Below are 10,113 nucleotides of genomic sequence, written 5' to 3'. Positions count from 1 at the left end.
ACGGGGTTTCACCATGTTGACCAGGATGGTCTCGATCTCTTGACCTCGTGATCCACCCGCCTCGGCCTCCCACAGTGCTGGGATTACAGGCTTGAGCCACCGCGCCCGGCCCCCAGATTTTTTTTTTAAGAGACGAGGTGTTGCCTCATTGCCCAGGTTGAATGCAGTGATTATTTACAGGTGTCATCAGAGCGCACTGCAGCCCTGAACCCCTGGGCTCAAATGATTTTCCTGCCTTAGCCTCCTAAAAAGCTGGGACTACAGGTGCACACCACCACACACCTGCCTCTGACCCCTAGATTTTTTGCCATACACCCAATCCCTTTCCTCTACCCATGAGCAGACTCTGCGGGGGTCTTAATGGCATCTACAAATTCAGAATCTTCATTGAGGTCTAAGAGTATAGGCCTAGATTCTGTGGCATATCACGAATCTCCCTGCAGAGTATCTGAGCCAGCTCCCACTCCTCCTGCCATCGGCACAGCTCCCTAGAGCCCACAGCTGCTGGGTCCATGGCGTTCCTCATGAGACATGCGTGGAGGCTGCATCTCTGCAGCTCACAGCTGTCCCCTCCTCTCCCACCGCCAGCCTCACCATCGCCTTGCAGTCCTCAACGTTATTGCTCCTCATGTCTTCCAGGCTGCTGTTGACATTAATGGAAACTGAGGTGTCCTTGGAGGAGGCAGCCTATGCCAGGGAAGACAGGGGATGGGAAACAGCTATCCCAGCTGCCATGACAGCGTGTCACATAGGCCTTGGTGATGACCCAGTGTTGGGCAGGTAGCCGGGCCAGGACTGAAAGCTGTGGGACCCGGGGCAGCCAGGCTGAAGCTCCTGGAACAGCCATGAAAGGGAAGAGGACTGTGACGGTTCACACTGTCACTGGTTCAGACGACGGGAGAGAAACAAAATTCCACCTAGAGTCCAGACCCGCTAGGGAGGGAAGCAGGGTCCCTGGGAGCATGAGGGAGAATGGGGAAGGGATGAGGAGTGAGGATGAGTGAAGAGGCCAGAGGCCAGGAGAAAGGCTGGGGCAGGGGGCAGGGGTGGGGAGCAGAGCGCAGGGGACAGCCAAAAGGGGCCCTGCCTGTTTCTGAAGCTTCTTGTCTTTCTGCAGTTGCTTCAGCTTCAGTTGCTCCTGCTTCTTGAGCAACTTCTTCTTCTGGGAGATGAGGAGGTCGACATCCACACCGCACTGGAGCCAAACGTCAGAGAAGGAGTGGTGAGCTCTGGGGGAGCTGGGGCCTGACACCCACCCTGGGGACCCTGCCTCACCCTCTGCTTCAGTGCATCACTGTAGAACTCAGCGTTGGCAAAGTAGACGGTGGCTGAGGAGCGGAAGACCTTCACCCCTGGAACTTCTTTGGCCTGGGGATGGGGCAGAACTCGTGGGGGCTGGATCTCTCCTCTCCCGGCTTCACCCTGTTCTCCTGCCTTTCCTTCCCTAGCATGCCCAGTGTCTGTCACCACCTACGCCTCTGCTCCCCAGCCTAGAGTCCAGGCCCTCCCAGGGACTTGGGCCACTAGCCCGGCAGTGTCATCCCCATCCCTCCACCTCGCCTCTCCCTCCCCACCTCTCCTGCCACCACCCAGGCAGGTTTCACAGGCTCTTAGCCCTTCTCTTGGGGTTCCAACCCCTGCCTTTTGGTCTGTTTTCTGCACCCAGACAGAGATCCTCCTAGGCTGTCACCCCAATCAGACCTTCCCCAGCTCACACCCCATTTAGGTCACAGCCCAGGTCTCTGCTGGGCTCCAGGCCTGCATGGTGCAGCACCCCTCTTCTACCTGGCTGGGCTCCTCCTCTCCCATGTCTCAGACCCCTTAGTTCCTCCCCGCACCGCCTAATCGCACTGCACCCATGTTGCAGGGAACAGCCTTGTTTTCTTCCAGAGCCCCCCACCTATGGTCCCAGCACTTGGCCCAAGACCTCTCAGGAGGTCAATGGATGACCGGGGATTTAGTAACTCCACTGATCAGATCAGGAAATGCTTCTATTCCATCTTGGTGGCCCAGGGAGCTGCTGCTCTGGCTCTGTCTGACCTGGGACTGCTCTGCAGGTAGAGCTTGGGCTGTTGACTCCATGACAGACCTCTCCCCAGCCCCATCTCTGTCCACTCTCCCTCTGTCCCTTCATACCTCTAGAGGGGATCGTAGACCCCATCTCCTCCCTTGAACTCCCAACAACCAAAGCCAAAGTGTCCTCAGCCCCCAGTGTCCTGGTCAAGTGTGGAACAGACCCACAAAGGCCCATTCTTTCTTCGTCTCCCCTTCCATGCCGTCCGGCTCACCTCTGAGTACTCTGCCACATCTCTGTAAATATCTGTGTCTGGCACCTGCCCCAGGATAGAGTAGTGGGGCCTGTGGAGGAGAGAGAGAATGAATGAAGAGGGGACAGAAAACGGGTACAGCAGAGAAGTCTGAAGAAGCCTGAAGTCCCTGGATATGTGCGGAAAGCTGGGGGGAACCCTGTGGCATTCCCCCACTAGCTGGAATGAGGCGACCAACATCGCGAACTCACCTCTGCGTCCGGACCACCACAAGCAGCAGGGAGAAAATGACTGCAGCCACCAGGCCAAGGTCCAGGTTCAGCAGGATGGTGGCCATGAAGGTCACCAGCCAGATGAGCTGAGAACAAAGGGCAGTGGCTGAAGAGTGGCAAAGAGCCATGGGGCTGCCCAGTCCCTGCCCTGGACTCCCAGAGCACTCACCAGATCCGCCCGATTGGCCTTCCAGAGGGAGCACACGTCACTGAGCTGCCCCAGCATGCCCTTCAGGTTCACAATGACGATGGCCGCCAGGACTGCCTGGGGTGGGGGCAGTGCTGCCAGGGGCCATTGAGGGCACCCGATGCTGACAACCCCCCCATCGAGGCATGGCCAGACTGAGCCCAAGCACTCCGACAGAACACCAGACACGAACCCCACTCAGCCCCTGACCCTGACCACTTGGATCTGACTCTGAAAGGTTCTAACCCCTGACCCTTGACTCCAAATCTCACCTTGAAGAGCTCAGCCTTGAAAGACAGGACCTAACCTGTGTCCCCACCCCTCGCCTGAACCTAGACTGGCTGATCTGAGCCCTGGCCTGGCCAAGACCTGAAGCCTGGCTGGTTGGGGGCTCACCTTGGGCAGGCAACGGAAGAGTTCCCCAAGTTTGACAATGATAAGGAGGATGAAAAGGGAAGAGACGGCTCCAGCAACCTGTTGGGGGAGGGGGCAAGCAAGGGGTGAGACCCCCTTCCCCAGGCAAAGCAGTGTGCACGTCCATGTCCACCCTCATGCCCACATCCAAAGCCCACCTGTGAGTTGCCCCCGGTGCTCTCCTGTACCAGGCTCCGAGACATAGAGCAACTCACAGGGAAGCACTGGAAGATGCCTCCGATGAGGTTACTGAGGCCCAGGGCCACCAGCTCCTGATGGAGGGAGTGTGGGTGTGAGACTTAATAGAAGTGCCTGGCTGCTGTCCCACTGTGTCTAGGCCTGTGTATCCCCAATCTCATCCCCACCCAGTGGCCCCCAGAGACTGGATGCTGTCCCACACATCCTGCTCTCCCACCCCTAGTGCCCCCCATGGCCCCAGCACATCTGTTGTCTCCCCATGTCCCACCTGTTCCTCCCCCAACCCGTTGCTGGTGCCTCCATACACCTAGATGCTTCCTACACGTCCCACATCACCCAGACCTGGTTGCTGTCCACCCGGTAGCCGTGCCTCAGGGCGAAGATCTTCCCCAGTGAGATGGCAATGGCGAACCCAACCAGGGCGATGGCGAAGGCACTGCCCATGAGCTTTGAGAACAACTGGGAGTTGGGGGCCACTGGGGGTACCAGCCTGTGAGAGGCATCTGTGAGGCCAAAGCAAGGTCTGGGCCTGGCTACCCAACCCTCCCTGACCTGACAGAGGCCAGAGCTCACCCTGTAGGGATGTTGCCCACGACGTCTACCTCAAATCTGTGCTTCAGACCCACGCCATAGGAGATGCTTGTGGCCCCAATGAGCTGTGGGAGAGGACACAGTTAGGGAGGCAGGTGCTGGCATCATGGTTGGGGGGATGAGTAAACCACGTGGGGTGAGGAGGGAGACATCAGGCAAACCCTTCTTCAGGGGTGGGGTGAGAGATGGGCAACGCCATTTCGGGTATGGGGAGATGCTGTCAGGGGCAGGAAGAAATGAACATAGGGGCTTTCTGCTGTGACCCCCACAATACCCAAGAACTCTCCCAGTCCCCCTCGAGCTGGCCCTCAAACACAGGATGCTGCCCGCGTGGCAGGGACCCAACCTGACCTGCTCTCCCCCCCAGCCCACTGTTCCCTGGCCCTCGAACCGTGAGCAGCTCCCCGGGTATCGGCATGGGCAGCTGCTGCTGCAGCTTGTCATTCAACAGTTTCACCAGCACGAGCACCACTCCCGCCACAGCTGCGGTGACCATGGTGCTGACCATGGTGCCGACCTTGCTCTGGGGCAGCTTCCAGCAGACCTCCAGCACTGTCTGAGGAGAGGCAGGGTCACAGCCAGCACTCAAGGCCACAAGGCACACCTACCCTTCCCTCCCCCTGCCCTCACTCACATAGATGAGGGACAGTGGCCCAGAGTGGCTGCTCAGATGGAGCCCAAAGACATACTTGAGCTGTGAAACGAAGACCTGTACAGCCGCAGCTGTGGTATAGCCTCGGACCAGAGGCTCTGACAGGTAGGTGACCACGAAGCCGAAGTGGACCAGGCCTAGCCCCACCTATGGGGTGGCCAGGGGCAGTCAGGGGAGGCAGGGGTCCTAAGGGTAGCCGACAAGGAGCGCAGGGCAGGTAGGATGGGAGGGGGATGAGTGGGCAGCAAGAGGAGGATGAAGATGGTCGGACCCTCAGGGGAATGCAGATGGGGTAGTGGAAGGGGCAGAAGTGATGGTGGGGGCACGTCCTCCTGACTGTTCCACACCTGGAAGAGGCCGACCAGGACACTGAGTGTGGAGGCCACCTGCACCCGGGCAGCATCTCCATCTCTGGCTGTCTCATTGATCGTGGAGTCATTCAAGGCCTGTGGGGCCAGGGATTCTGTCACACTGCCCACCATCACAGACATAACAGCAAAGGTCCCTGTAAGGATGGCACAGGGCAGGTCTGAAGGGGAAAGGACACTGCCCTGCCCTAGTCTTAAGAGAGAGGCCAGGAGACTTCCACTTCTGGACAAACATCCTCAGACCATGGCTGTAGGAATGGGGGCAGTACTGGGGTTCAGGCATGGCCAGGCCAGGAGTGAATCCTGAGCTCGTGGGCCCTTAATGGTGGTTAGAAATGCTGGCTTTGCCGGGCGCGGTGGCTCACGCCTGTAATCCCAGGACTTTGGGAGGCCGAGGTGGATGGATCACCTGGGGTCAGGAGTTTGAGACCAGCCTGACCAACATGAAGAAACCCCGTCTCCACTAAAAATACAAAAATTAGCCAGGTGTGGTGGCGCATACTTCTAATCCCAGCTACTTGGGAGGCTGAGGCAGGAAAGTCACTTGAACCTGGGAGGCGGAGGTTGCAGTAAGCCAAGATTGCGCCACTGCCCTCCAGCCTGGGCAATAAGAGCGAAACACCATTAAAAAAAAAAAAAAAAAGGATTTGAGCATACATACACTGTGATTCAGCAAATACTCTTGTATATTTTTTCAGGAAGGATTGTCCAGAATGAGTTAGCCTATAATTTAATTTTTTATTTTGAAGTATTTTAAAGTACATCATTTTAAAATACATTAGTTTAAGACAATGCTTATTAGAACAAAAACCTTACCTTTTTGCATCTCTCTCTTAATTTTCACTATAAGATAGCATTTTAACAGTAATTAAGCAAGGGCTCTGAGTCAAACTGTCTGGCTTTATTACTTCCTAATTCCGATACCTTCCTCAAGTTACTTAGGTTCTTTGTACCTCTGGTTCCATATATATAAAAAGGGAATGATAATTGATTTTACTTACTCAGGTGTTCTTTATAACATATATTAGGGGTTATATAATGAACTGGCACATAGGTAGCAGCTAATTAAAATGAGAAGCTCCTATTATGAATTCTTACAAAATGTTTAGTTATAAATTATTTCCATGTTTGATAAGAATTTAAAAAAACACCTTTGGGAAGATAGTTCTTTCATTAATTCAGTAAAGATACATTGAGAGCTTACAATCTGTTAGGCAATGTGCTAAGTATTGGGGCAACCATAAAACATGGCCTTTGAATTAAAGGAGGTCACAAGTAAAGAGACAGGAAATTTTAAGGTGGTTTTTTCCAATTCTGTGAAGAAAGTCAGTGATAGATTGATGGGGATAGCATTGAATCATAAATTACTTTGGGCAGTATGGCCATTTTCACGATTGATTCTTCCTAACCATGAGCATGGAACGTTTTTCCATCTGTTTGTGTCCTCTCTTATTTCCTTGAGCAGTGGTTTGTAGTTCTTGAAGAGGTCTTTCACATCCCTTGTTAGTTGTATTCCTAGATATTTTATTCTCTTTGTAGCAATTGTGAATGGGAGTTCACTCATGATTTGGCTCTCTGTTTGTCTTTTATTGGTGTATAGGAATGCTTGTGATTTCTGCACATTGATTTTGTATCCTGAGACTTTGCTGAAGTTGCTTATCATCTTAAGGAGATTTTGGGCTGAGATGACGGGGTCTTCCAAATATACAATCATGTCATCTGCAAATAGATACAATTTGACTTCCTCCTTTCCTAATTGAATACACTTTATGTCTTTTTCTTGCCTTATTGCCCTGGCCAGAACTTCCAGTACTATGTTGAATNAAAAAAAAAAAAAAAAAAGAAAAGAAAAAAAAAGAAATGCTGGCCCTGCCTCATCTACTCTGTCCCACCTGTGTCTACTGGTCTAGGGACACAGACACTCTCTGTAGAGTAGGGAAGGGGTCAGGGCTTGCCTCAGGCTGGTCAGGCCTCTGCTAAGTTCCAGGGCCCTTGGGCTACCTCACCCACTCACATCTTGCTGGAGCCAGGGCTTTGAGGTCCCCTGCCTCTGTGATCCTATGGTCAGGGATCTAGTCCTGCCTGGGAATGACTCGTGGGCTAGCCCAGGATGCAGCACCAATGCCACCCTCTTCCCCCGCTGCTCCTGCCCTGCTCAGCACCCCCTCACCCTGTCCTCCATGGTAGATGTGGGCATCCTCCTGGAACGCTAGGCCTGCCCCCACTTACCCACAGAGATGTGCCGGGAAGTGCCAAACAGGAAGTAGATGAAGACAGGGTAGAAGGAGCTATAGAGACCGAACACGGGGGGCAATCCAGCCAGGAGGGCGTAGGCCAAGCCTAGGGGTAGAATGGTAGCAGTGTGGGCCTAGAGGGAGGATCTTGAAAAGATAAGGGAATCCCAGCCCTGGGTCAGGTGCCACAGTTCCAAGATACAGGCCATGGCCTCAGTTTTGGGCATCACAGACCACAGGGTTTCCAGGCCAAGGCACTGAAGGTGGCTCACCCTGTGGAAGCTGCATGATAGCCACACTCAGGCCGGATAACAGGTCACCCAGGAGCCAGTCACGCACAGGATACCGGGGTAACCAGACCAAAATCGGGAGGTGTTGGAGCAGAAGGGCATGGGCCCGAGCACGGGAGCACCTGGGGACATGATATGAGGGGTAGGTGGTCAGGAACAGGGGCTACCTGGGCCCTGCCAGCGTCCCCAGACCACAATCTCGGCCTTACTGCAACCAGGTCTGCCACTGGTGGGTCCTAGGTGCTGAGCCCCTGTGCCCCAGTTCCTCCAGTTGCTCCTGGTTCAGCAGCGGCCGTTCCATGTGGTAGTCTCGCTTCCGCAGCTCCATTGCTTGTGTTGTAGGCAGCAGTGCCTGTGTGTCCCTCGGTCTGGGGTGGCAAGACCACAGAGATACAGTGAGGGCACCCCTGGCCCAACCTCCCCCATACCTCCACCTAGGGCTAGAGAGTTACCTACCTGATTTTTCCAGGCCCCAAGATCAAGGTACAGTATTCCAGCCCCCAGCTGGCATCTGTGGGCCACATGCCCAAACCCAGACAGGGGCAGTACCTGAACTTTGGCTGGTGGAAGCCTCCTTCTAGGACAAAGTTCCCCAAGAAGGGACTGCAGGATGAGCATGATCTATACCTCCAGCCAAGTTATGGCTGCCCAGTGCTGGACATTCCACCAGTCCAAGTACCAGGTTGCCCCTCTCCGTGCCAATCCCACTCCCCTAGCCAATCCCTGTCCTGTCCCCCGGTCCTCCTCCAGCTGCCCTGGGAGCCCAGTGCTGGCTGAGAGCACATTCAGGGAAGGGGTCCAGCAAACCAGGGGTCCAGTTCCTCAAGCAACTCCCTTCCCAAGCCTCAGGCCTCAGATGAGACCCACCTCTCTAAGGGAAGGAAAGTATTGGGGCCAAGCTTGCCCCTGGGCCTCCAGCCCCAGGGTCCAGGTGGTAGACAGCTCAGGCCTGGTCTGGGGAAGCCAAGGAATGGCTCTCACCTGAGAAAAAGGTCTTTCTTGGAGCGGGAATCTCTCACCTAGAGGGAGAGGACCCCACCTGGAAAGGGAAGTACCCACTTGAAGTGGGGGAAAGAGCTCACCTGGGAATAGAAGCTTTCAAGGGGAATCTCAGCTAGAGGGATCTCTAACCTGCCAGGAAATGTTTACCAGCCAGGCAAGTTCTGACATAGGGGGAATCTTCCTTCTGCCCAGAGGCTCCTACCTGAAGTCAGAGAAAGCTCTCACATGGGAAGAAAAGACCTAGAGGAAGAGGGTTCTCACCTAGAGGTAACTCTTCCCTAGGGGAAGCTCTGACCTGGGGGGAGGCTCCCGATGGAAAGGGGAAAAGCTCTCACCTGGGAATTTATCTAACAGGGGGATCTTACCTGGGGGAAAGCTCTAGCCTGTGGGAAGCTTTCACCAGTCAGGAAAGCTCTGATCTTGGAAAAGCCCTGACCCGCGGAGAAGATCCCACTCGAGGGACAGGAACTCACCTGGGAGGGCCTCTAACCTGGCTGTACGGTTGAAGGAGTTTGGAGTGGGTGCAAGGAAGATCCTCATAGATTCTCGGCACCGCTGTCTCAAGGAGATCTTAGAGCCCCCTCTCCCCTCCTACGAGAGTCACTCAGGTTTCTTAAAGGACTCCCTCCCCGCACAACGTGGGACACGCGTCTGGAGGGCGGAGCCTTGAGCATTGGCCCCTCCCTTTAGGAGGGCAACTCGGGCCAGAAAGGCCGGGGTGCTCACTCTCCAGGTCAGTGGAGCTGGGTGGACTCGGGCCCTAGCTGAAAGCAGCTAGTCCACTGGCCGCCGCCAGGGACTTCCGGCCCCCACGCAGCCCGGCCGGCACATCTCCTGGCTGGGCTCCTCCGCATGCAGCTGCCACCCTGTGGCCCGAGCTGTCCCTCGGGCAGCACTCCAGCGGCTCTCCGCACAGCCCAAGGGGCTGGGGTCGCGCCGGCTCCCGCCCCCATCCCTTGCAGCCGCCTGCAGAAAATCGGTAAAGAGGTAACCGAGGCGTCGCAAGCGGAGAATGCTTGCTCCAGCTAGGCGCTCGCGGAACTCACCCCGACGCATCCGCCAGCCCCATGGCTCGCAAGCAGGCCGGCGCCGGCGGCTCCTGCTGCTAGGGCGAGAGGCCGCTACGCTCCGGAAGGCGCCGCCGGGACCGGGCGAGGCCAGCGGCGCGCTCCCAGGGCCTAATCCCGGGGCAGGACGGGGAGGCTTGGGCCAATCAGCGCGCTGGGGCGGGGCCTAAGTGGCGCTCTCTGGGCGGGACGAGCTTAAGAAGAAGGATTTAACCGCTTCCTCCCCGGCTGCCGGGGTTTGTGCAGCCCCTAGCTTCTCGCCCGGCCCTCTGCCCCAGCTGGATAGGACTGCAGAACTGGAACTAAGCACCTGCGCTGGATGCTTAGTTCCAGTTCTGCAGTCTGATCCTGCCGCGCCCCCAGGCCCTGAGTAGTTTGAGGCTGATCCTAGGTCCTGGCTCTGGGGAAGGTACTCAAGGAGTGGGAAAGGGAAACTCCAGTGACCGGGAGGCCTAGGAGTGTGGCCAGTAACCCCAGCCTTAACTCTCGTGGGGGAATCCAGGTCTGTGGGGCCTCTCATGCCTCCAACTGAGAGCGCCGCCCTCAGGCTTTCTGAGACTAGGCATGTCTC

The 10,113-nt window shown here is 56.0% G+C and overlaps 1 protein-coding gene across 9 annotated transcripts in view; it reads right to left on the bottom strand.

Annotated features, from left to right (window-relative positions):
• Positions 1-9,648, bottom strand: part of SLC26A6 (solute carrier family 26 member 6) — an 11,959-nt gene extending 2,311 nt beyond the window's left edge. The window contains exons 1-18 of one of the 9 annotated variants that reach the window (XM_037745680.1): positions 9,522-9,600; positions 7,930-8,948; positions 7,683-7,841; positions 7,456-7,595; positions 7,179-7,289; positions 4,929-5,086; positions 4,564-4,728; positions 4,321-4,485; positions 3,912-3,994; positions 3,681-3,828; positions 3,299-3,412; positions 3,123-3,200; positions 2,709-2,804; positions 2,519-2,625; positions 2,289-2,358; positions 1,276-1,368; positions 1,088-1,195; positions 595-687 (exon numbers count right to left, since the gene is read on the bottom strand). In XM_037745680.1, coding sequence (XP_037601608.1) covers positions 595-687; positions 1,088-1,195; positions 1,276-1,368; positions 2,289-2,358; positions 2,519-2,625; positions 2,709-2,804; positions 3,123-3,200; positions 3,299-3,412; positions 3,681-3,828; positions 3,912-3,994; positions 4,321-4,485; positions 4,564-4,728; positions 4,929-5,086; positions 7,179-7,289; positions 7,456-7,595; positions 7,683-7,841; positions 7,930-7,997 — 1,956 coding nt within the window. In that variant the 5' untranslated portion in view covers positions 7,998-8,948; positions 9,522-9,600. Of the gene's footprint in view, positions 1-594; positions 688-1,087; positions 1,196-1,275; positions 1,369-2,288; positions 2,359-2,518; positions 2,626-2,708; positions 2,805-3,122; positions 3,201-3,298; positions 3,413-3,680; positions 3,829-3,911; positions 3,995-4,320; positions 4,486-4,563; positions 4,729-4,928; positions 5,087-7,178; positions 7,290-7,455; positions 7,596-7,682; positions 7,842-7,929; positions 9,442-9,521 lie in introns of those variants that run through there. The other 8 variants (XM_037745741.1, XM_037745863.1, XM_017511107.2 and 5 more) reach the window with 8 other exon arrangements.
• Positions 9,649-10,113: the final 465 nt, after the last annotated feature.

The sequence above is a fragment of the Cebus imitator genome, unplaced genomic scaffold, assembly GCF_001604975.1.
Source record: "Cebus imitator isolate Cc_AM_T3 unplaced genomic scaffold, Cebus_imitator-1.0 Scaffold0, whole genome shotgun sequence".
Lineage (NCBI taxonomy): Eukaryota > Metazoa > Chordata > Mammalia > Primates > Cebidae > Cebus > Cebus imitator.
The sequence above is the reverse complement of the archived record's forward strand: the minus strand, read 5'-3'. Positions and strand labels throughout refer to the sequence as shown.